The sequence below is a fragment of the Melanerpes formicivorus genome, unplaced genomic scaffold, assembly GCF_026170545.1.
Source record: "Melanerpes formicivorus ecotype bairdi unplaced genomic scaffold, bMelFor1.0.p_v2 SCAF_49, whole genome shotgun sequence".
Lineage (NCBI taxonomy): Eukaryota > Metazoa > Chordata > Aves > Piciformes > Picidae > Melanerpes > Melanerpes formicivorus.
In genome coordinates this window covers 1784358-1811318 of record NW_027142401.1, presented here as the reverse complement: position 1 = coordinate 1811318, position 26961 = coordinate 1784358, and the positions used below count along the sequence as shown (strand labels likewise).

General features: G+C 44.4%; 1 protein-coding gene across 2 annotated transcripts in view; it reads left to right on the top strand.

The window, feature by feature from the left end:
• The first annotated feature begins 7445 nt into the window (after positions 1–7445).
• PRKD1 (protein kinase D1) overlaps positions 7446–26961 on the top strand; it is a 162077-nt gene continuing 142561 nt past the window's right edge. Inside the window, exon 1 of one of the 2 annotated variants that reach the window (XM_068160307.1) lies at positions 7446–7880. In XM_068160307.1, coding sequence (XP_068016408.1) covers positions 7692–7880 — 189 coding nt within the window. In that variant the 5' untranslated portion in view covers positions 7446–7691. The remainder of the gene's footprint in view (positions 7881–26961) is intronic. The other variant, XM_068160308.1, reaches the window with a different exon arrangement.

Below are 26961 nucleotides of genomic sequence, written 5' to 3'. Positions count from 1 at the left end.
TTTTTATTCTTCCTTTTTTTTTTAAAAGTGGCTAAGAGACTTTTTTATCAGTTTTACACTTTTATATTCTTCCTTTTTTAAGTGAGTAAGAGACTTTTTTTTTTAATAGAAGTTATTTAGAATCAGGCTAAAAATTGGACAGAAGGAAATTTGAGATCCAAAAGTGAAATATTTAACACTCTTGCCTTCACCTCTGATGTCTGACTACATGGCTCTTCTGCAACTATCAAAGTATTGTGACAACATAGCAAAGCACAGCTGCCTTCCAACACCTGAAAGGATCCTACAAGGAAGGCTGGAGAGGGACTTGTCATAAGGGTGTCTAACAATAGGACAAAGGGAAATGTTTTTAAGCTAAGGGAAAGTAGGGTTAGACTGGATCTTAGAAAGAAGTTCTTCAGTATGAGGTTGGTGTCACTCTGGAAGAGGCTGCCCAGGGAGGCTGTGGATGTCTCGTCTCCTCTTTGGTGGAGTTCAAGGCCAGGTTAGATGAGGCCTTGAGCAGCAGTCTGATGATAGTGATTGCTATTCCAGCACTATCTCTGTCTGGAAAAGGTGTAGCCATCTTAAAATACTTCTTAAAATGTAGGTTGTTTGTGCTTTAAGTCTGCCCAAGGAGGTGGAGGACTTATAGACCTCTAGAAGAAAGGCTGCAGAGACAAAATGTATAATCATGAGATTTAACACATCCAAGTGCTGGGTTCTGCACATTGGCCACAACAACCCCATGCAGTGCTACAGGCTGGGGTCAGAGTGGCTGGAGAGCAGCCAGGTAGAGAGGAACCTGGGGGTGCTGGTTGATGGTAGGCTGAACATGAGCCCACAGTGTGCCCAGGCAGCCAAGAGGGCCAATGGCATCCTGGCCTGCATCAGGAACAGTGTGGCCAGCAGGAGCAGGGAGGTCATTCTGCCCCTGTACACTGCACTGGTTAGGCCATACCTCGAGTACTGTGTCCAGTTCTGGGCCCCTCAGTTTAGGAAAGATGTTGACTTGCTGGAGCATGTCCAGAGAAGGGCAACAAAATTGGTGAGGAGCTTGGAACACAAGCCCTATGAGGAGAGGGTGAGAGAGCTGGGGCTGCTTAGCCTGGAGAAGAGAAGACTCAGGGGTGACCTTATTGGTCTCTACAGCTACCTGAAGGGTGGTTGTAGACAGGTGGATGTTGGTCTCTTCTCCCAGGCAGCCAGCACCAGAACAAGAGGACACAGTCTCAGGTTGCACCAGGAGACGTTTAGGTTGGATGTTAGGAAGAAGTTCTATACAGAGAGAGTGATTGCCCATTGAATGGGCTGTCCGGGGAGGTGGTGGAGTTGCCATTACTGGAAGTGTTTAGGAGGAGACTTGATGGGGTGCTTGGTGCCATGGGTTAGTTGATTAGGTGGGTTGGATTGGTTGATGGGTTGGATGCGATGATCTTGAAGGTCTCTTCCAACCTGGTTTATTCTATTCTATCAGCAGTATCAGTAGTATCAGTATCAGTCAGGGTTGGAAAGGACCACAAGGATCATCTAGTTCCAACCCCCCTGACATGGGCAAGGACACCCCACACTAGATCAGGCTGCCCAGAGCCTCGTCCAGCCTCGTCTTAAACACCTCCAGGGACGGGGCCTCAACCACCTCCCTGGACAACCCATTCCAGGGCTTCACCACTCTCATGGGGAAGAACTTCCTCCTCACATCCAGCCTGAATCTTCAGCTTCATTCCATTCCCCCTAGTCCTATCACTACCTGATATCCTGAGAAGTCCCTCCCCAGCCTTCCTGTAGGCCCCCTTCAGATACTGGAAGGCCACAATTAGGTCACCTCAGAGCCTTCTCTTCTGCAGACTGAACAGCCCCAACTCCTTCAGTCTGTCCTCATAGGAGAGGTGCTCCAGCTCTGGGCTTCATGTTTGTCTATTAAAACAAAGAAAAGATACACTTCCCCACCTTCTTCCAGTGATTAAGCCTAAATTGTGGTTTAAATTAAACAGCATTTTCTTTTACAACTTGCAGAGTTACTTGAGCAATGAAGTCTTTTTTTATGAGTAGCTGGCATAAGGCACAGGAACAGAGGTTTTGTTTCCTGTATGTTCAGGTTATCCTAAATAAATATATGATGCAATTGTGAGCTGTCAAGTTATTTACAAGGCTTGTATAGAAAAACTTCTAGGGTTTGTATAGTATGTGGTTACATGGTTTACCAGTCCTTTATTTGTTGCATATGAAAATGAAATGAAATGTTTCTTGACTTCCAAACAGGAAAGCTATAGTAAGATGAAGTAAAGACTGCAAGAAAGTAAGTGTGAATGAAAGGAAAATATAGTTCTATCTTGAAATCCAGCCTGCTGAATTGTCAAGGTTAAAACTTTGAATCTGGACATTTCCAAGTAAGAATCTGCGATGCACAACTGCAGTACTCCTTGCAATAAATTCCTTTCTTGTGAATACTCCTGCTTTCCATTTTGACCTTCCTCTATTCTGCAGGCTGCTTCAGATGCCCTGCACCATTCCATTCCTTCATCCTCTCCCCTCCTGAGTAAAATACTAGGTTCCCCTCTAATGATATTCTGAGCTCTGGCTTTTCAGTTTCACGCAGTGAAACCAAAGCAGCAGCAGTAACCAACTTCGATAAACATTAAAAGATCAATGACAGTTTAGGTAAGAAATCCATCGATTCTCTGCTCCCACAGGCAGTCTCTCTTAACTCATTAAATCATTACAAGTAAGGAAACACACAAAAGAATAGAGGAGCAGTGTTTATAAATCTTCTTATACCTGTTGTCTCAAGAATCCCACCTAAGGACTACCTGGATCTGTATGCAGTCTCAGTATTCATGAAGCAAACATTAAGTAAACATAATTGCATGTATTCAAATTATACTGTGCACCAAATTTTGTGGGTAATAATACCAAACCACATAAAAGTATGGTAAACCCAGTCATAGTGAGACCAACCAGCTTGACAAGCTCAGTTAGCATCTTTTTAAATACAAAGGCAAAAAGCCAGAAGTCATTTCAGAAATATCTAGCTCCTAGACACATTTCTAGCTCAATTTTAAGGCTGCCTGTAAATCTGTGTTCTCTCCATACCATCAGACACTGCTTACAAATAAGACTCTGCCATCCGTTCCAACTCTTGGCCTCTCTGCACATTGTCTACTTGGACTCCATAAGATTTGGAGACAACTGTTAAGAGCTTGTACCCTGCTTTAGGCTCTGTCTGCTCACAGAAATAGTATGGCCCCCATTCCTATAGGTCAAAATCATGCATAAATGACAACACACATATCTGATTCTGTATGGGCAGTACTCTCATTCCCAGGACCTGGATTATATTTTGAACTGCCAAACAATTTCAGTGGAAATTACCTGAGGGCTTGGACAGCAGCCACAAAAAATATTAATGGTAAGTAACAATATGGCAGGTTCCTGGTGTGTAATAGAAAAGGGTTGTAAGTTAGTTATGCTTGTATATATTAATTAGTGAACTTCAGGAACTTTGCTATAATAAAAGAATACAGAATAACTGACTTTAAGGAACATAAATATTTCACTAACTGAAATATCCATTTAGTTTCAAGAAAATTACAAATATAACAATTATAGCTATATATATATAAATAAATATATATATACACAAATATAACAATATAACAATTACAAATATAACAAGCTCCATAGTGAAAATCATGTAACCATTTGTGAAGGGGAAACAGCTGTTGAACGCTGCTACAAAGTCTGACTCTTGGACCCAGAAATTTCAGGACATTGCAGCCCAGAATTCTGTAGAATTGTGTGATGCTGACATTCAGGAGAATGTTTTGTGAAATGGTGCTGTATAAGGGACATAAAAGGTGTCCTTCATGCAAAATACACTATTTGGGCATCATCTAAGAAGCAGCATGAAAAAAAATTCTGAATTCTGAATAAAACCTGTGCTGGGTCTTCCTTCAGGGTACAATGACTACATCATTTCTAGTATCCTCGGAATGCAAAATAGATCTCTCAGAGAGCAGTTTTAAGCAGCCATGGGGTGTTGTTCCAGAAGCTCTCTGCTTGTAAGAACCAGGGAGCTAGTGAGCACAGTTTGCACAAACAGTGCCAAGATACTCATACTTATCTGAATACATATCAGTCATTCTATCACCAAGCCATAGCAAACATCCTCAAAGCATACTTTGGGGTAAGTGGAGCCTATCCTGTCTTCCAAGTATAGACAGGTCAGTTTGGAGCAGAGAGACAAAACCCACCAAAACTCTTCTCTCCCAGATCTGCAGACTTTTTGCTGCAGCTTGGTGTCATCGGCAAACTCGCTTGAGGGTGCACTCAACCCCATTGTCAGTGTCACCAACAATCCATGTTATCATTTGGGCATATCCTGCATGAGTCTGTGCTAGGTGTTTGAATTTATCTATTTTTTAATAATGAAAAGGTATACACCATGTAATTGCTTGTATTGAAGATATATGGGTAACTGGCTATTCAAAAAGGAGCAGCTGCGTTGCAGATAAAGAAAAGCACAACACAAGGTTTTCTTCATCAAGAGGACGATTGCTATTCCAAACGAACAGAACAGAATGCTGCCTGTACAATGTAGTAGGTTGAAAGAAAAGCAGGAAGGTAACTGTTTCAGAAAGACAACTAAGTAGAGGGTCTAGTGTACCATCCATGAGAATGTACATACACCTCTATTCACCCATCATACTGTAAAAATACAGATTACTTGGAAGTACCATTACAACAACTATAGCTTGGGGGCAGCTGGGACAACATTCATAAAGTGATGTTAGAGGGATATCCTCTGCTGACTGCTCTCTTCCTGTATGTGGCTAGATGCATAAACAGCGCAGCCACATGCAGCTAACTCAGTTTTTATCCTTCAAGTTCATCTGGCAATTCAGGTACTGCGTAACTGATCCATACTGGTGTAGTGAAACCTAAACTTCCAGTGTTTTTTCCAGCTATGCATGTACAGATTGGCTTAACCAGGCATGCACACTGTATCAGGTCACAGGCAAGAGAACAGACTGCTGTAAACAGTCTTTTCCCCTCCCTGGCATCAGCACAATAATTTTCCCATCTGGAAGGATCATGAAATAGATGACATTTCAGTCAGCACAACAGGCTAGGTTGTACTCAGGATCACATCATGTGATTTCACTGAATCCTTTTATAAATAGCATCTGCATTTGACTGGCTGACATGACACTGAAGAAGTTCTGGCTTCATCTGTTCTGATTACAGAGGTGTGTTCAACATGGCTGAAGACTAATCAAACAACTCAGCAACCTACAACTTTTTAAAACCGCTGTAATCTTTCCTTTTGAAGAACACTTCCTGTCCATATCTGCACAGAGGATGTGGATCTGCCGTTAAGTCACAATCTATGAGTTCTATCACTAGATTTCATACAGATGAGAAAACCAAGGACATATCTTCAGCATCACTACTGCTACCTCTCTGGTTATTTCAAGAGCTGCAAAAGAGCTCCAGCAAGTGTTTAGTAGCTAAGGTCATTTTCCTGCCCTTTCCCTGGAAAGCAAATGTGACTGATGTTATGAAACGCTCAATTATGTGACTTCATAATTAAACGTGGCAAAGGTGGGAGACAGTAGGACAATCCACCACCTCTGTTGCCATCAGTGCACATCTGCTTTTGCCACAGCAAGGTGTAAGGAAGAGGCACTCTGAGAGAAGTTGACAACACTTATGATGCTTCACAGCATTCAAGGATGGCCTAACAATGAAGCAAGGATGCAGGATCTGCTAGTATGATTCTTTCAACAGGGAAGAAGCAGGAACTACAATGCTCAGAAAAAAAACTTTCCACTGCTGGCTCCCTGATGTGGCTCCAGCCTTGCATTTACATTTGAACTTAGGACAGTCATTCAAGACTGGTGCCTACTCCATGCAGATTCCCTCCTGCTACAGATTCATACTTGGACCTCACAGTTCTCCCATGCTGACTCATGTATAGAAAAGCCACAGGATCATGGGAAAGCTTGCAGAAGTTATAATGCCTCAGCAAGCTTCAACCTGGGAGTACAAACACACACACTCCAAAATATCTAAGCATCAAAATGTCTAATATAGCAAGTTGTTAGGAAGTAGCTGGTCACAATGCTAACCAGCTTAGCCAGGGTACACTACTGTACCAAAATAGGTTATATCCTAGGCAAATACTGCAGACAATGGAAAAACTAAGTAGGACTTTCAACAACAAAGCCAAAGAATACAGCTGAAGATGGTATTACTGCTAATGTGACAAGAAAAGTCTACTAAGCAGGACTAGTAATAATCTCATTCTAGACTGCTTACATTTTCAGGTGATTCAGTAGGCTGTAGAAGTTGCAAACTAAAATGTAGCAACTTCAAAAGAAAATTCACTAAAAAATAAATGGATTAAAAAACTATACAGACCATAAACTGCTGTGTATGCACAAACCCCAGGTGGGAAACAATATGGCAATAGTAAAATGAGATCTAATAAGGCAGCTGATAAAGATGAAACAATCCTGCAGCTGTACATTTGGTCACAACCACAGTTTGTAAAGGAATAGGTTGTAAATTTGATCGACCACTGCACTTACATGCACTTAGTGCTATCGTTCTTACAGGTGCTCTATCTGTAATGCTTGAGAGTTTCTCCATTGGTACCTAAAATATTTACAGCTCATGTTTCCGTTGCCTTCACAGAATTTCAAGCAGAGATTAGAGATGTACTTTCTAAACATTGCCTGCCATCAGTGCTGCTTGTGCAAAGGGATGAGACAGGCGTGCAGTGATCCTGGGAGCTGGGAAGAGTAATTCATCCCGGGTTCAGGTGAAAGTGAGCTCCTCCTTAGTACGTCCTGTACCTGAAACTGGAAGCTGTTTTAAAGTGGATATGGGTAGGAACTGTCCCGCACTACGGGGGCTGCCGGAGGAGGCGGTACGGTGCTGACCGGAGCGGCCAGCTGAGGCCAGGCACTGAGACCGGAGCTGCCGCGCTCCTAACACTTTTCCGTCGCCCTGCCAGGGAGAGGCTACCGTGCTGCCCGTCGGCGAGGGGAAAATTCGACCCTCCTCAGGATCTGCCTTCACCTGAGGCCCGGGAGGGGGCAGAAGGCCGCGCGAGGAGGGATGAAGGCGACTTTGAGGTACTGCCCAACCCGGGTAACCGGGGACGGGAAGCTTTTCCCTTCTCCAGCACCACAGCCCGCTAATTGAGCCGGGTGGGGAGACCAGAGACGGCGCAGGCGAAATCCCGCCGTGCCAGGACCAGGCGGCCCCGCGTGGACTGATCGGCCCCGAGGTCTGCCCCTGACGCTGGTCGGAAGGCAGCTGCCGTTTGGTGGCGGAGCGGCGCGGCCCGGCAGCGGGGCCCGGCCCGGCGGAGGGCGCGGACCGTCCCGCCTCCGCGCCGCGCACAGCGCCAACAGTCGGAGCGGCGGCACCACCTCGGCGGCGCTGGGCCGGGCTCCCCCCTCTCGCTGCGCGTCTCTCTCACCGCCTTTTCCTGTCTGCATCCTCCCCGGTCCTCCGCCCCCACCCCTTCCACCCCCCCGCCATTTTCGCCCGGGAGGAGCACGGCAGGACTTCCCTGAAACTTCGCGGGGGAACTCGCCCGGCGCCTTCGGGGCGGCCGCAAACTTTTCACTGCGTCGTCTTCTCTCTCCATCCGTCCCTGGTCTCTCGGCTCCGGCGGCGGCTCCGGCGGGAAGTTTTCGATGAGCGCCCCTCCGCTTATCCGGCCGCCTAGCCCGCTGCCGCCGCCGGGTGTTGCTGCCGGCGGCGGCGTCGCCTTCCACCTCCAGATCGGGCTCAGCCGGGAGCCGGTGCTGCTGCTGCAGGACTCCTCGGGGGACTTCAGCCTTGCCCACGTTCGGGAGATGGCTTGCTCCATCGTCGACCAGAAGGTAAGAGGAAACCTCCCATCCAAGCCCCCTCCCGCCGTGCCCCGGACCCGCAGCCTGCGGGCGCTCTTGGTAGCTGTGAACTTTCCTCTCCCCGGCGGCTGGGCGCCGGAGCTAACGAGATCGATCTCAACTTTCCTGTGCCTCTCCCTCTTAGCCGCCCACCCCGCTCCCCTCTCCCCGGCCCCCCTCTCTTCCTCTGCTGCCTCCCCAGCCCCGGTGCCGAGGAGGCTTCGTGCAGGATGCTCGCACGCTCGCTAGGCTTTCATTTTGTTGGCAATTAACTGTACTGAGAGGTGTTACTGAAAACAAACCCCAGCCGGATCTATCTGCCTGCTTTTTAATGCTGCAGAAGGACGCGGGGAGGCAGAAACCTGTCAGCTGTGATGGCAGCGCCCTTGGGCAGTTTGCGCCTTGTCCCGGCCTCTGCTGGGAGAGGAGGAAACTTTCCACTTTGGAAAAAAAAAAAAAAAAAAGGCAAACAGCAACAAGGAAAAACCAGTCCTGAGTGCCCAGGATTCAAAGCGCCTTTCCCCGTGCCGGGCAGCCCGGCGGAGCCGTGAGCTGGGGCCGCGGCCACCGCACCTTGCCTGCCCGTGGGACAGCGCCAGGCCGCGGGGGCGGGCGAAGCGCCGGGGAGAGAGGTCTGCGGTTGGAGCTGGTGCTAGGTGCCAGCCCCAGGAGCTGGCAGGTGACCGAGACGCAGGAGAGGACCGAGTCAGCCCTCGGGGGCAGCTGCTGCGGGCGGCAGTGGGTCTGCTCGGCGGGAGGGCGGCCAGTTGCTTTGGTGGTCCCGAGGAACAAAGGTGGCACCACCTCGCAGGTAGCAGCGGGTAGCAGCGGTCGCTTGGCTGGGCACGGTTCACCAGCACGCTGGTAAAATTCGTGCAACGCGCTAAAATCAGCCTCGCTTGCATCTGAACCTCCGCTGTCCTTTGCTTTTTCCGATTTCAGTGTTGTAGCAGTTATGTTCTATACGAAAAGAGTTTTACTTCACTACTGTTTGTTCTGTGACCCACGTGTGATTGCAAAGGATAAGAAGAGCCCTGAGCATTCAGGATAGTTATAATGGAAGGAGTTGGGCATTTTTTCTCCCATGTTTTTACTTAGTTAAAATAATTTCAGGGTATTTTCATTTATTTTTAATAAAAGTTGATAGCCTTGCCTTACATCTGTTTGTAGGTCCCATCGATCTGAACTTCATTTAATAACAGAATTGCCTGGTTTTTTGAGGAGCAACTAATGAAGTGTTTCCAAAAAAGTATGACATACACATCTTTGTGGCTAAGTTGTCTTTTCCTCGTAGTTTAAGAAATAAATTTATTGAATTAAGTTCTGAAGAAAGGCAGACCCTTTTGTTCAGGCACACCTGCTTTAAAAGCGAAGTCAAAACTCACTTCTTGGTCACATATACTTTTAATATTTCACTGTGCATAAGTTATTGTGCGAGCAATAGTGGAAACATAAAGATTGTTGTATACAGTGTTTATATACTTATGCTTGAGTAGTTTATTATTTTAATAGGTTTAAACCTAAATCCTGATAATGCTCCATTGTCTAAAGAGAAAACTTAGTGTGTTGGCCTCTGCTCAAAGAGCCATACCTACTTGAGTACATGCTGACATAAAAATTTTGACACTTTAATTTGTTGTTGTTTCCTGACTACATAGAGAGCATCATTTAGCAGCTTCGCTGCAGGGGACACTTGAATGACGAACTTTATTATAGCTACAGTTTCTCAGGGCTCAAATGTCTGCTTTTCCAAGGCTGTTCAGAAGGCTCAAAGAAAAGGAAAACTGGAAGAAAGATAGGCTTTTTTTTTTTCTTCTTTCTTATCTGGTAGTGGCCTCTACTTCCTCTACTCAGCAGATTAATTTGCTTGTTACATAATCCTCATAATCTCTGTTTTATGCTTAAACCTGCAAGTATGTCTGTATAGATGACATCACTAATGCACATTGTTTTCACTAAGTATGATGGAGTGTTTTGCAGAAAAAAAGTTACTGGCAACCTGGCAGAGGCCCTGTTTGCAAAAAAAAGTGGTGTCTAGAACGGTTAGGAGGTGACTTTTTTGTGTTGTAGAGTCATCTATCTTTTCCTGAAATGATTTGACGCCTTGCTTGCTCTTGGTCTTATGAGAGAGATGTATTTCCTTATCATAACCACATAGGAGACTAAAGTGTTTAGAAAATAATATCAAAATCTCACACTGCTTTCAAATTTCTTTGGGTCTGTAAAAATCATGGATTACCAGGTAATGGTTTTGTCCCAAAGTCTGTTTGGTTTGGATTGTTAAAGCCATACATGAGGATGGGAAAGTGTGATTTTGTTTTTTACTTTGGCTGTCATGTTGGACTACTAAAATCAACTCTGTCTCTGTGGTGTGCTGCTAAATATTTAAGTAGTCTTCCTGTACACAGCTTTATTTTCAGGGTTGTGCTGAATTCTCTGTATCAGTGTCAAATAATCTGTTTATAGGGAGAGTCTCTTCCGTGGTAGTGTTGGTATACCTGATTCAAGGCATTTAGGACCCTTACTCTGGACAGATTTATGTACCAACTTAATTTATTGCTTCTCAAAATTTACCTTAAATTAGAACTAAGCTTCTCGAGGTGTGCAGAATGGAGCACATCCAGGCCTGAGTAGGATGTTAGTATAGAGAGAGTGTGTGCATATCTACAGGTGTGTTTCTGTATGCTTGTACTTGTATGTCTATAAACCAACCATATTTCTGTACCCTTATGAGGTGGTTTTATGTATAAATGAGATTATATGTGCATGCACATACATAAAACTGTTGCTGCTATGTATAATTAAAAAGTTTATATTTGGAAATAAACGTGTGTTTACATACATTTACACTAGCAGATCTCAAACAGCACTGGAAGTGCAACAGTTAGTTTTTTTCATTTTGGTAGAGTGTAATTGCATTAATAATCTTAAGTATATGTTGTGAAAAATGGAATGAGCAAAGTGTGGCTTTTTCTCTGCTGTCCACGAGAGGCATTGTTTTAGGAACTTCATCCTGAGACATGTGCATGGATATTCTTCTTAATTTTTAAGATGGAATGGTACATGCAAATTTCAGACATAAATTTTCAACACATTTAAATCTGTTAGGAACTGCTCTGAAGACAACAAAATTTAATGCCTTTGAGTCAGTGTGTTTTATTGCCTTCCTTAAAACGAGTGACGTGAAAACCTTGTTCATGGGGGGTTAATTTTTTAATTCAGTGGGAATGGGAGCTTAGGATGGTTGACAAGAAATGAGGATCAACTGCAAGACGTGTGTCAGTGTTTGACTTCTAGACTGCCTCCTTCCCCCCCCTGAAAAAAGCACACCTCACAAAACCACAATGGGAGGAGATTGGAACATACAGTCTTTCTTTTCTGAATATAGTTTGAATTATTGCCCTTTTTTAGGTTAACCACATGCAATACAACTACTTCTGCAGGGCAAAAGTGTCATGCAAAGTAGGCATGCAGCATATTTTTAGTTGGCTAGAATTACCATCTTACCAAAGACTTTTTACTAGCAAAAGACAAAGCAAGAATCCTTTGCACATGTTTTGATACAAATTTGTGCAGATTGAATTCAAATGAGATCTTAGTTATTATTTATATTTCCTGGTTGTTATTTATATTGTTGAAATTCTTTGTCGTTGTTACACCTCACCTAAGATGTGTTGGGCTACTGTAGAGGCATTGCCAAGTTTTGAGAACTCAAGTAAATATGTGATGCAATGTTATTTGACTGGAGAATGTGGGTTTTATGAAACAGCCTTTAGGTCAGCCATTAAGATCAGATGTTGGCTAGGCCTTCAGCACTTGAAGGCAAGAGAAGTTGTGAGGAATAGGAAACAGGCAACGAAGGCAAGAACCAGAAATTGATCTGAAATGGAGGAAGCAAAATTTGATCCGCATGGGCTGCGTGTAGTTCAGACTGACTTACAAAAATAGGGGTGTGGGTGGGTTACTGGTTTGGATATTTCTGACATTTCACAGTAGGGGAAAAAAGAAAGGCAAAACACAAAGTAGTCCATTTTGGGAAGGGAAAAGGACAGGGAAAAAAGAAAAGTAATAAAAAGATGGTTCAAGTGGCATACTGAAACTAGAATACTGTGCCCAGGTTCATCTTGCTGCAAGGTATTCAGTGTTAAACTAGGAAGATTGGCACAAATCAAGCCGAGAGCCCTTTGAAAATATTCCTGAGAATAGAACCAGGCTCACTCAGGAGCAGGTACACATCCACTTGTGCTTCTAGTTCACTGTGGTAAGGGAAATCTAACTTACTCTTAAATAAAACAGGAAAGCAAAAATAAGTTTATCACAGAATCTATCCAGTTGGAAGAGACCTCAAAGATCACCCAGTCCAACCTTCCACCCAGCCCTGAAGGGTCAACACTAAACCACATCCCTAAGCACCAGATCCACACACCGCAGGGATGGTGACTCCACCACTGCTCTGAGCAGACCATTCCCATGTTTGATAACCCTTTCAGTGAAGAAACATTTCCTAATATCCAGGCTAAATCTCCCCCAGCCTGGTTTAGTTATGCTTTCTCAGGCTGGAATCTCTAAGCTTGTTTTCTGAGCAAAGAAAGGAGCTCTTCTAAAGGTTTACAAGAAAATATACTTAATGTGTTTGCTAATATTTCAAGCAGCCTTAGTGTGGTAGTTTGAGGCTTCAACCCACCACACTTAGAAAACATATGAGGGTTGGTTATTTGGATGATGTTTTGGGGTTTTTTTTTGGTGTCCTATCCACTCTCCCCAAATCCAATCACTCTGCTGGTACAAATAAGCGTCTGGTGGTAATTAAATAATTTCCTTTGGACTAAGATTGGGATTCAGAGTAAATAATACACTAGAAGGAACAATTTTTAGCCTTAGGCTAAAGAGAAATTGAAAGGGTTTTAATGCAGTGAAACTCCTATACTTATAATCAAACACAGGGATGTAGACATGTTCCATGCTTCCTTCTGGAGAGCTCCCAAACAGAGCAGGACCTGGGGGTGCTGATTGGCAGCCACCTAAACATGAGCCAGCAGTGTGCCCAGGTGGCCAAGAAGGCCAACGGCATCCTGGCCTGCATTAGGAATAGTGTGGCCAGCAGGAGCAGGGAAGTCGTTGTGCCCCTGTGCTCTGCATTGGTTAGGCCACACCTTGAGTACTGTGTCCAGTTCTGGGCCCTTCAGTTTAAGAAGAACATCGAGACACTTGAACCTGTCCAGAGAAGGGCAGCAAGGCTGGGGAGAGGCCTTGAGCACAAGCCCCGTGAGGAATGGCTGAGGGAGCTGGGATTGTTTAGCCTGGAGAAGAGGAGGCTCAGGGGTGATCTCATTGCTCTCTACAACTACCTGAAAGGTGGTTGTAGCCAGGAAGGGTTTGGTCTCTTCTCCCAGCAACCAGCACCAGAACAAGGGAACACAGTCTCAAGCTGTGCCAGGGCAAGTTTAGGCTCGAGGTGAGGAGAAAGTTCTTCACAGAGAGAGTCATTCGTCATTGGAATGTGCTGCCCAGGGAGGTGGTGGAGTCACCGTCCCTGGAGGTGTTGAAGAGGGTATTGGACGTGGCACTTGGTGCCATGTTCTGGTCATGAGGTCTGTGGTGCCAGGTTGGACTTGATGATCTTTGAGGTCTCTTTCAACTTTAGTGATACTGTGATACATTTTGGGCTGTAGTCACAGTGTTAATATGTTCTGGAGCAATCACTATAGATGCTAAAGTTAGATGTTAAAGTTACATTCTTGTGGAGTCTTTAAATGTTCTCTCCCTGAAGCAAGCCTTTCTCTGCACTGAATGCTTCCTTCTGCCTGTGTTGTGAAAGCACCAAAGTCAAATTCCATTTGAGGAATATGAAGTACCTTGTCCTTACGCATATAAATATATTCCAACGTGGAATAATCTCATTCTACAAACTTAGGTGAGACTTTGGATATTTACAATTTAATCTGGGTTTGGGTTTCTTTTTGTTGTTGACTTTACATTTATTCTTCACCCTGAAACTGTAAGACAGTGCATGTAACACCAGTTTGTAGATTGATTAAAATTACTGTTGGAGTACGTGTGAAAAAACACTAGGAAAAGCATAACTGCTGAAGGGGAGTCAGTCTCAATTTTCTTTAAAGAAACTGTATCCTGTCAGTGGTCCAGATGAGGAAAATGGTTAAGTTCCTTGCCAAAGGTTAAAAGCTATTCTTAGAGAACAAGAAAGAAGGAGGAGCTTTGGATAGAGAGCAGGTTTGTCACCGAAGATGTCAACCTTGTAATTTTTGAAGGAATTACAAAATCATAGTATCATAGTATCATTCAGGGTTGGAAGGGACCACAAGGATCAGCTAGTTCCAACCCCCCTGCCATGGGCAGGGACACCCCACACTACATCAGGCTGGCCAGAGCCTCATCCAGACTGGTCTTAAACACCTCCAGGGACGGGGCCTCGACCACCTCCCTTGACAACCCATTCCAGGGCTTCACCACTCTCATGGTGAAGAACCTCCTCCTCACATCTAGCCTGAATCTCCCCACCTCCAGCTTCATTCCATTCCCCCTAGTCCTATCACTACCTGAGATCCTGAGAAGTCCTTCATCAACCTTCCTGTAGGCCCCCTTCAGATGCTGGATATCATAGAATCATAGACTCAGTCAGATTGGAAAAGACCTCAGAGATCAAGTCCAAGCTATTACCTAGTACCCAACATGTCATAACAACTAAACCATGGCTTCAAGTGCAACGTCAAATCCTTTTCTGAACACCTCCAGTGATGGTGACTCCACCACCTCCCTGGGCAGCACATTCCAATGGCCAAGCACTCTTTCTATGAAGAACATCTTTCTAACATCCAGCCTAAACTTGCCCTGGTGCAGCCTGAGACTGTGTCCTCCTGTTCTGGTGGTGGTTGCCTGAGAGAAGAGACCAACCCCCACCTGGCTACAACCTCCCTTCAGCTAGTTGTAGACAGCAATAAGGTCTCCCCTGAGCCTCCTCTTCTTCAGGCTATACAGCCCCAGCTCCCTCAACCTCTCCTCATAGGGTTTGTGCTCGAGACCTCTCCCCAGCCTCTTTGTCCTTCTCTGGACACCTTCAATTGTCTCAATGCCCTTCTTAAACTGAGGTGCCCAGAACTGGACACAGTACTCAAAGTGTGGCCTAACCAGTGCAGAATACAGGGGCAGAATGACTTCCCTGCTCCTGCTGGCCACACTATTCCTGATGCAGGCCAGGATGCCATTGGCCTACTTGGCCACCTGGGCACACTGCTGGCAGATCTTCAGCTATTGTCATCCAGTACCCCCAGGTCCCTTTCTGCCTGGCTGCTCTCCAGCCACTCCAACCCCAGCCTGTAATGCTGCATGGGGTTGTTATGACCAAAGTGCAGCACCCAGCACTTGGACTTGTTAAATGCCATCATGTTGGATTCTGCCTATCTGTCCAGCCTGTCAAGATCCCTCTGCAGAGCCCTTCTACCCTCTAACAGACTGACACCTGCCCCAAACTTGGTGTCATCTGCAAACTTACTGATGATGGACTCAATTCCCTCGTCCAGATCATCAATAAAGATATTGAATACAAAACTTAAATGACTTCAGAGATTTCTGAAATTACTTTGCTACCCTCTTCCTAGTGGGTCTTAAAAAAACTTAGAAGAAAAAACCAATTTGAAGCCCTATACAATGGGGTCTGGGTTTACTGATGCTCTTCCAAATTCACTATCAGCATTCCAGCAGCTGCATTATTTTGCAGTTCCAGTGCATATTGGTTATATTCTTCATGTTTTCTGTTCCAGATTTAATGTAATTTGGTTGGAACCGGGTGATCTTTAAGGTCCAGGCCCACCTCATGAAGTTCAACAAGGCCAAGTTCAAGGTCCTACACCTGGGTTGGGGCCATCCCAATCACAAATAGAGGCTGGGTGAGGAGTGGCTCGAGAACAGTACTTGGGGGGAGAAGGACCTGGGGGTGTCAGCTGATGAAAAGCTCAACATGAGCTGGCAATGTGTGCTTGCAGCCCAATAGGCCAACAGTGTCCTGGGCTATATCAAAAGAAATGTGACCAGCAGGATGGGGGGAGTGATTCTGCCCCTCTACTCTGCTCTTGTGATACCCAACCTGGAGTAACTGTGTCCAGTTCTGGTGTCCCCAGTATAAGAGGGACATCGAGCTGCTGGAGACCTTATAGTGGCCTTCCAGTACCTGAAGGGGGCCTACAGAAAGGTGGGAAGGGACTTTTTACAATGGCTTGTAGTCATGGGACAAGAGGGAATGGCTTTAGGCTTGAGGAAGGTAGATTTAGACTGGATATTAGGAAGAAATTCTTTACAGTGAGTGTGGTGAGACACTGGAACAGGTTCCCCAGTGAGGTCCTGAATACTCTCTTCGTGGAGGTGTTCAAGGTCAGGTTGGATGAGGCTTTGAGCGACCTGGTCTAGTGAAAAGTGTCCCAGCCTGTGGTAGGGGGCTTGGAAGGTTCTTTAAGGTTCTTTTCAGCCTAAACCATTTCATGAATCTGTGTGGGCATAGTATGACACGTGCTCAGGGAATTTGAAATGCCTGAGGTCTGATACAAGACTTAATTGGAAATAAACTACATGGATAACCTGAGAACTCACAGTTAGCCCACAGTGCCCTGAAGGTGCAGTGGGTTTACTGCTCATACTGAGGTCATCTGTGGTGTGGATTCTGCATGAAACACCCTGTATGTGTCCTGTGTGGATTTGTGCAGATGTTTTCCACTGTTTGTTTCCCCCCCCGCCCCCCTTAATTTCTGGAAATCCATTGCAGACATCCCAAATAATTTGCTCTTCTCTAGATTCCCCCCCCCTCCACCCTTATGTTTGGAGAAATGTGGCTGTATGTGTACTATTTGTGTTATTCTGAGGTTATCTGTAAGGAAAGAATAGGATAGGATAGGATAGGATAGGATAGGATAGGATAGGATAGGATAGGATAGGATAGGATAGGATAGGATAGGATAGAATAGACCAGGTTGGAAGAGACCTTCAAGATCATCGTGTCCAACCTATCATCCAACACCACCTGATCAACTAAACCATGCAACCAAGCACCCTGTAAAGTCTCCTCCTGAACACCTCCAATGATGGTGACTCCACCACCTCCCCAGGCAGCCCATTCCAATGGGCAATCACTCTCTCTGTGTAAAACTTCCTCCTGACCTCCAGCCTAAACCTCCCCTGGCGCAGCCTGAGACTGTGTCCTCTTGTTCTGGTGCTGGCTGCCTGGGAGAAGAGACCAACCTCTGCCTGTCTACAACCTCCCTTAAGGTAGCTGTAGACAGCAATAGAACAGAACAGAATAGAATGGAATAGAATGGAATGGAATAGAATGGAATGGAATAGGATGGAATGGAATAGAATGGAATGCAATGGAATGGAATAGAATAGAATGGAACAGAATAGAATGGAACAGAATAGAATAGAATAGAATAGAATAGAATAGAATAGAATAGAATAGAATAGAATAGAATAGAATAGAATAGAATAGAATAGGAGTAGACCAGGCCAGAAGAGACCTTCAAGATCATCATGTCCAACCCATCATCCAACACCACCTAATCAACTAAACCATGCAAAGCACACTTCTTAAAGCCTGTATATTACTACTTTTGGTTTCTTTTTCTTACTGTGTTTTGTCTGTGAAACAATTTCAGTGTAAAGCTTTTGCCAAATGTACATTTGCCTTTTTAAGTGACTTTATGTCAGCAGTTATTGTATGGAATTTTTAAGATACGGCTACGTGAAGTAAAAAAAATTACAACCAATTAATTAAATACATTAATGAATTAAATGAATTAAGTACAGTGAGACTGAGAGTTGTCTACCTCAAGCAGCCAGTTGATAAGCACATGCATTGTTTGTAGTCATTTTAAAATCACTTCTGTACAGTGCTGCAGGTCATCACTAACATCTTAACTTTGCCCTCTGGTTGACATCAGACAGGTGTATGTTGACATTATGTAACCTGGGTGCAGTTCTGGAGATACAATTAAGTATATTAAGTGTATAAATAAAACCTCTCTCTCAAGTATTTATCCAAAGTGTAGATGACCTTTTCTCTAGAAATATTTGATTAATCCTCCCCCCGTAGCAGCGTGGCTGTTAGTCAGTGCTTGTGTAAGTGTGTGGGTATTTAGTCAGTGCTAGCAGCTGACTTGTATTTGGCGCTCTCTGCTCGGAGGAGGATGACTTCTCTCTCAAATTGTCTTCTGGAGCTACTGTATGCTTCTTGCAAAATGTCAGCTTGCCACTTTGGGATAGATTTGAAATCTGCTTTAGAGTGTGTTCCAGTACGATACTTGTCTCCTTTTTTGGTGTCAGACTTCAGTGTCTCTTCACACAGGGTTGATCGTAGAGGTTCTCCTAGAGAGGCTACCTGAATTTTGTTAGCATGTCTCATTAACTCCAAAAGAATGTGATTTTAAAAAGCCTCTATTTTACTGAGATCTTTTACCCCTTATTTGACAGTGATTTTCTTTCCATACATGTTACATTCAATGTGTTTACCACTTTGTGAGAAGAGACAGTGCCATTCTGTGCTTGGCTGCGGGGGTGAGCTTGGATACCCAGCATGAACTTCTTAGTGCTTTGCCCAGACATCACCTTTGTTTGAGCTCCCTGGGCTTGTGGTATCCTTGTAAACATCCAGGATTCTGCAGAGCAAACCAGATTTCTTTTCCAGGCTTTCAGTTTTCCTCTTCTTCCTGCTACGTGATCCTGCTCTCTGGGACTTTTCTTTCCTTTAAAGTGTTTCTATCCATGTAAGATAGACATAGGCTAAGATGACAACAGACTTGATGTCACTCAGGAACTGTGTAAAGATTAAAATAACTGGTTTGAACTTTTAAAGTATAAAACCTTGAAGCCTGCACTTAAGTCAGCTACTTCATGAAGCAGATCTGTGCTTTCTAAATCTTCTTCTAGTTTTGTCTGCTAGAGCAATGTGTGAAAGTTAGATTGTGTGGTGTGTTATGCTATAATGTAGAGGTAATACTAGGGGGGACGGAATGAAGCTGGAGGTGGGGAGGTTCAGGCTGGATGTGAGGAGGAGGTTCTTCACCATGAGAGTGGTGAAGCCCTGGAATGGGTTGTCCAGGGAGGTGGTTGAGGCCCCATCCCTGAAGGTGTTTAAGCCCAGGCTGGATGAGGCTCTGGCCAGCCTGATCTAGTGTGGGGTGTCCCTGCCCATGTCAGGGAGGTTGGAACTAGATGATCCTTGTGGTCCCTTCCAACCCTGACTGATACTATGATACTATGATAATAATGTGGACATACAATAGTGATACATGCATAGTCATGAAGTTAGACATAAATTTCAGTGTATATCAATGTCTCTTACTTTCAACTGCTCCATGTACTTGTGGGTCCCTTTTGCTTGTTCTTTGTATTGTTTTCTTCTTTGTCTGAGGACAACTGGATCAATAGGTAAACTTTCATTTCTCTTATCATGTGACATGTATATTGGTATTGCAGTCTTTCTTACACAGCCTTAGCCTGCTGTGTCTGCATCTATTGCAGTCAGAACCAGCTCTGAAAAGGTGTTGTGGCATTAAAGGTAGAACATAACTTATTCTTTTGATCAAAATGTATCAAATATCAAATTTTATTCTTTTTAAAAAAAGAAACATGAACATAATCTACTATCAGTCTTGACTGTTTCCTAAGAAAAGAGGCATTCAGAGGCCTTTGTTAGTGGCTGGCTTACAAAGATCTGTAATTTTAAGCACAAGGTACATGAGAGTATGCAAACAGAAGCTGCAAACCATGACCACAGTTGCCAGCTCTCAACCTCTATCCTGTACACGTTAGAAGACTCATATCTGAACATATCCTGTGCAGTCTCAAAAGCATGTTCTGTTTCTCCTTTCTTCAAGCTATGTAAAAAAACCCCAGTCAACCTTCAGATATATGTTCCCCCCCCCCCCCCCCCCCCAAGTGTTCGAAATAGTTTTTGTTAGCATCTTGTCAGTTGCAAAAGTGCAGACAAGACACAGCTGGCACTGGGAGCAACATTCTGGCTACAAGGCAGTTTGCCTAAGAGATGCTTATCCTTCAGAACAGCAACTTTCATATTGTCCTATCCTTTCCCTACCACTTGAGAAATCCTTTTGCATCAAAATCAAAATTACATTGATTTATGTGAACTGTCATAGTAAAATACCATGCTCTCTCAGTCTTCCTTTCTGCAGCACCTTATGTCCTTATGTAATTTGTGGATGCTTGGGGTCTGTGTTCAAACAGTCTTGAAAGCTTTGTAGATCCTTGGGCCACAAGAGATTATTTATATGATTTAAACTTCTTCATTTGTGGCTTTGATCCATGAGATGAGGGTCTGTGGAAGGAAGGAAACCCCACTGAGAAGCTTAACAATATGAGTTATTGAAACTGTTTTCACTCTAGCTGTGCTAATATTCACACTTTGCTCCTGGAGTTTGATTCCTCTCTGTACCACTTTTAAAGGGTGGCATTACAGGCTGTTTATCTGTTTACATGATGTGACTGTAGATGTGCTGACCATGCTATCTAATGTTGCAAAATGCTGAGCTTTTCTGTCTGAGGATTTCCTATTGCCACCCAAAATCAACTGTATCTAAGAAAATGTGAAGACTGTACATTAAAATAATAAGATGAGCTTTGCAGACATTTGCAGCATGTATGAACTCATGCATTTGCACTGGAGCTTTTATTATGTGTACCTCTAAAAAGATGGAATGCAGCAAAATATGTAGAATATGAGTAGGAGTCTGTCCAGTTCCAAACCCACAGAGTTTTCATGGTGGTTTTTCAAACAAAGTTGGCTGTTCTGCACAAAAAGTTTAGGGGGAAAAAAGGAAAAAAGAAAAATAAAGTGAGGTGAAAACTGAACTGGTCTGGTAAAACTACCTGAAGGGAGGTTGTAGACAGGTGGGGGTTGGTCTCTTCTCCCAGGCAAGCAGCACCAGAACAAGAGGACACAGTCTCAAGCTGTGCCAGGGGAGGTTTAAGATGGATGTTAGGAAGAAATTCTGCATAGAGAGAGTGCTTGGCCATTGGAATGGGCTGCCTAGGCAGTGGTGGAGGTGTTTAAGAGGAGACTTGGTGGGGTGCTTGGTGTCATGGTTTAGCTGATTAGGTGGTGTTGGATGATGAGTTGGACTTGGTCATCTTGACGGTCTCTTCCAACCTGGTCTATTCCTATTCTATTCTATTCTATTCTATTCTATTCTATTCTATTCTATTCTATTCTATTCTATTCTATTCTATTCTATTCTATTCTATTCTATTCTATTCTATTCTATCTATGCCATTCCATTCCATTCCATTCCATTCCATTCCATTCCATTCCATTCCATTCCATTCCATTCCATTCCATTCCATTCATAGTTTCATAGTTTCATAGTTTCATTCAGGGTTGGAAGGGACCACAAGGATCATCTAGTTCCAACCCCCCTGCCATGGGCAGGGACACCCCACACTAGATCAGGCTGGACAGAGCCTCATCCAGCCTGCTCTTAAACACCCCCAGGGACGGGGCCTCGACCACCTCCCTGGACAACCCATTCCAGGGTTTCACCACTCTCATGGTGAAGAACCTCCTCCTCACATCCAGCCTGAATCTCCCCACCTCCAGCTTCATTCCATTCCCCCTAGTCCTATCACTACCTGAGATCCTGAGAAGTCCTTCCCCTGCCTTCCTGTAGGCCCCCTTCAGATACTGGAAGGCCACAATTAGGTCACCTCGGAGCCTTCTCTTCTGCAGACTGTACAGCCCCAACTCCCTCAGTCTGTCCTCATAGGAGAGGTGCTCCAGCCCTCTGATCATCCTCGTGGCCCTTCTCTGGACACGCTCCAGCACCTCCACATCCCTCTTGTAATAGGGGCTCCAGAACTGGACACAGTACTCCAGGTGGGGTCTCACCAGGGCTGAGTAGAGGGGGAGGATCACCTCCCTCGACCTGCTAGCCACACTTCTCCTGATGCAGCCCAGGATCTGATTGGCTTTGCGGGCTGCAAGTGCACACTGAGAGCTCATGTTGAGCTTTTTGTCCACCAGCACCCCCAAGTCTCTCTCCTCAGGGCTATCCTCCAGCCAGTCACTGCCTAGCCTGTATTTGTGCCTGGGATTGCCTCGACCCAGATGCAGGACCCTGCACTTGCTCTTATTGAACTTCATGAGGTTGGCCTGTGCCCACCTCTCCAGCCTGTCAAGGCTGTGTGTGTGTGCTTGTGTGGCAGTGGGGTTAGATTAGGGCAGAGGATCACTTGATTCTAGACACAAGAAGCTTGAGAAGTCATCGCAGAAAGAATTCAGGTAACCAGCCAACAGATTGCTAGGCAGAAAATATAAGATCAGACCATTTGTAAAATAAATTCTTGTGCTTTACATCTAGAAACATATCTGGTATGCCTTCAATATATGTTTATTGTCATGCATTTTGTTTTCATGCTGTGTGAACCTGGCCCAGAGAACAACAACACTTTTCAAACCTGCAAACAAATGCCAGTGTTTTGACTTTCAGTGCTTAATCTAGGTTAAACTGATCATCCAATGTAAACTCTCACAGAATCCCAAAATGTTAGGGGTAATTAGGGACCATTGAGCCCAACTTCCTGCCAGAGCATGATCACCTAAAGCAGATTACATAGGAACATGTCCAGGCAAGCCTTGAAATTCTCCAGAGGTGGAGACTCCACCTCTCTGGGCAGCCTGTTCTAGTGCTCTGCCTTCCTCAAAGTAAAAAAGTTGCTTCTCATGTTTAGATGGAACTTCCTGTGTTCAAGTTTATGCCTGTTACCTCATGTCCTCTCACTGGGGACCACTCAGAAGATTTGCCCTATCTTCCTGACACCCACCCATTATGTATTTGTAAGCATTAGTAAGATCCCTGCTCAGCCTCCTCTTCTCCAAGGTAAACAAACCCAGATTTCTCTGCCTTTCCTCGTAGGAGAGCTCTTGCAGTCCCAACAGTATCTTAGTGGCCCTGTGCTGGACTCTTCTGTAGTTTCTCTTTTTTCCTTCTAGTTGATTTACTTAGCAGCTATCACAGAACCAAGAGGATTTTGAGCTGTATTCTGGTGCTGAATTTGTTCTTCCTGTGAACTGAGTGCTTTAAGAGGATTTACAGAGGCGATAGAGCTAAACTGTTCTACCTAGTGACAGACTGAAACGAAGTGCAATGACTGCAAATTGTGGTTTGAAAGGGGTTCCAATTGGATATTAGGAAAAAGACTTTTTTTTGCTGGAAGAGTAGTGGAATACTGAAACAGGTGCCCAGAAGGGTGATGGAAACTTCATCCTTCATGTTTGAGCATGGGTAAGCAAAGCCTTGTGTTGAAGGTAGTCCTGCTGTAAGAGAGAAGTCAGACTAGACAAATTGCAAAGCTTCTGATATTTCTGTGATTCTCAGAGTATTCAGTTCATCATAGTCTAATTGAACTAATATTCAAGTTAAAGTAGTGGCATTACCCTGTTGGACACAGCTAAAATCTATTCAGCAGTTGAGACAGCCTGTATATTGACTTTAATCAAGCTGTTGAATAATCAATCTATTTTTTTTATCATGCTTTGTGTTGCATCCGTGGTGTCTTGTTTGCCTCTGATTTGAATACTTCAAAATTGAAAGTTGTATCTGATAAACATTAAGTTATAGCTGATAGTTCAATATACTTCCTAAAGAGAAGGCGGGAAACAGCTGTAAACCACTGGTCTTAACAGTGGTCTTGAATCTTTGTTCCTGTGTGCACATTTGTTGCATTAATGCCTTATAGATACCAGCAGGCTGTGTTATGACACAGCCTTATTATAAACTGTATTGTGTACAGGGAAGAAGTCTCTCCCTTAAGTGCTGGTTATTACACCTCATCTGAAACCACATAGAAGGATTTCTCAACATTAAAACCAGATGCTTATTGACAGTGTCTCTGAAGAAAATGTTGTGAGAAATCCATCCTAGCTTGTGGGCGAAAGCACGAAAGTTCCTCATGGAAACCTGTGGTTAGCAAAAATGGTTAGTTAAAACCACTGGCCCTTTCAAAATGAAATAAAGACCTCAAATCTTATAGATTAGAAAAAAAGTAATGGTATTGCATAGGGGAGGGGCCTGCTGAGTTACCTATCCTCATGAAATGGTGAAGGGTTAGTCTGTGCAAAGATGAAAAAAGGAGGAATAAAATGAAGCAATATATCCATCTGCTGCAAAGATTGCTTTAAGTGGATTAATGTGTAATTTTTCAAGGGAGGAAGAAAATAATGCTGCTTGAATAGTGACCTGATGAGAATATATTTGATCTGCCTGTCTTTGCAGGGAGGACGTGTGCGTGTTAGAGATGTTCCACAGGAAAAACGATGCATTATTTAGACCCCACCTAGCTGTTAGGGCTTAGAGGGAAGTTCAAGGTGATGGCAAAGCTAAAATTAGTGTTTGTTGTATTACTTCCTGTTTTTCCTCTTCCTTTACCTTTGCTGATTTTCCCTATGCTTCTTAACAGACTCATCAAATGGTCATACTGTGTAATTTAGGCATCTAAATTCAATATCCTGAACTGAAAGACAGCCATTGGATAAACTAAGGCCGTACAGTCTAAGATAAAACTTGCTGATTTGTTCAGTGTGTCTTCAGTCTGGAGAAGAGGAGGCTCCGAGGTGACCTAATTGTGGCCTTCCAGTATCTGAAGGGGGTCTACAGGAAGGCTGGGGAGGGACTTCTCAGGATCTCAGGTAGTAATAGGACTAGAGGGAACAGAATGAAGCTGGAGGTGGGGAGATTCAGGGTGGATGTGAGGAGGAAGTTCTTCACCATGAGAGTGGTGAAGCCCTGGAATGAGTTGTCCAGAGATGTGGTTGAGGCCCTGTCCCTGGGGGTGTTTAAGCCCAGGCTGGATGAGGCTCTGGCCAGCCTGATGTAGTGTGGGGTGTCCCTGCCCATGGCAGGGGGGTTGGAACTAGCTGATCCTTGTGGTCCCTCCCAACCCTGACTGATACTGTGATACTATGATACTGTGAAGATGCTGTGTCTTCACAAATGGCACATGACTGTGTGTGCAACTGTATGTTGAAATGTAAGAATGTTAACAACATTTTGATAACATTCAAATGATTGTTTTATGCTGTGGTTAAGGAGTTTTCTTAAATAGCTTGTTTTACCCAGAAACAAGTGCTTTCTGTTGTTAGCAAAAAGAGAAAACACATTTATTGAAGTTTCCCCTGACAGTTTGGCAAGTTTCACATATTTGGTAAATAAGGGAATAAGGATTACATCTCTTTAGTGGTTCTTGTTTCATACTTCAGTCTTCAAAACTTTTAAAGGCACTGAAAGTCAGACCTGTTTGTTCAAAGACAGTTCCAAGAACAAAAAAGTTAATGTGGGCAGTTTGAAAGGATGGCAAATACCTGCTTCCCTCTTTGAGAGATAAATAACATGTAAAAACTTGCTACAATGTATTTAGAGATGGCTCAGGAACAGTTCTGAAGGAAAAGAGCTAACTTGAACCTCCTCAGAGACCTACCTGGAAAAATCCCATGGGTTGGGACTCTAGAAGATAGAGGAGCCCAAGCGAGCTGGTTAATATTATTCAAGCACCACTTTCTCCATGACCCAGATCAGTGCATTCCTATGAGTAAGGAATTGAGGTAAGGCAGCAAGATGCCTACATGGATGAGCAAGGAGCTTATGGAAGAACAAAGTTTACAGAATGTGGAATGTGGAAAAAGGGACAGAGAAGTATAGGAACGTTGCCAGAGTAGGGATACAATGCAGAAAGCTAAGGCCTTCTTGGCATTAATCTGGCAAAGGATGTGAAAGACACCAAGGTCTTCTTCAGGGACTTCAGCAGCAAAAGGAAGGCAAGGAAAAATGTGGGCCAGCTGCTGAATCAGGTGGGCTGCCCGGGTGATGGTGGATACAGAGAAGTTGGAGTTGCTGGCTGCTGTTTTTGCTTCACTCTACTGCTGAGGCAGGCCCTCACGAATCACAGTCCTTGAAGATGAGAGAAGAAGTCTGCAGGAAGGAAGACTCCTTTAGTTGAGGAGGATTGGGCCAGAGATCATCTAGGAAGGCTGTATACCCACAAATCCATGGGCCCTGAAGGAATTAATGTACAAGTTCTGAGGTGTCTGGCTGATGTTACTGCTAAGCTACTTCCCATCGTTTCTGAAAGGCCATGGAGAACGGAAAAGGTGTCTCAGAATTGAAAGAAAGCCACTGTCACAGCAGTCTTCAAACAGAGCAAGAAGGAGGAGCCAGGAAATCACAGGCCAGTCAGCCTTGCCTCCATCCCTGGAAAAGAGATGGAGCAGCTCATTCTGGAGGTTGTCTCTAAGCATGTGGAGGAAAAGAAGCTTATCAAGAATAGTCAGCATGGATTCACAAAGGGGAAATCATGCTTGATCCGTCTGATAGACTTATGTGATGGTGTGACTAGCTGGGTGCATGAGGGAAGAGAAGTGAATGTTGTCTGCCTTGACTTCAGCAAGGCTTTTGTCACTGTTGTCTGTAATATCCTCACAGGTAAGCTTAGGAGGTGTGGATTAGATGAGTAGACAGTGAAGTCGATTGAAAACTGAATGAGGGCACAGAAGGTTGTAATCAATGATGCAAAGTCTAATTAGAGGCCTGAAGCTAGCAGTGTTCTGGGGGGGTCGGCACTGGGTGCGGTCTTGTTCAGCACCTTCATCAACTACCTGGATGAAGGGACAGAGTGTACCCTCAGCAAGTCTGCTGATGACACAAAACTGGGAGGAGTGGTTGACACACCAGAAAGCTGTGAGGCCATTCAGTGAGACCTGGGCAGGCTGGAGAGCTGGGTAGAGGGGATCCTAGTGAAGTTCACAAATGGCAAGTGTAGAGTCCTGCATCTGGGATGGAATAATCCCATGCACTATTACATGTTAGGGACTGGCCTACTGGAAAGCAGCTCTGCAGAGAATGACCTGGGAGATTTGGTGGACAGCAGGTTAACCAGGAGCCTGCAATGTGCTTTTGTGGTGAAGGAGGCCAATGGTAACTTGAGGTGCATTGAGAAGAGTAACCAGCAAGGCAAGCGAGATTCTTCTTCCCCCCTACTCTGCCCTAGAGAGGCTGCACCACAG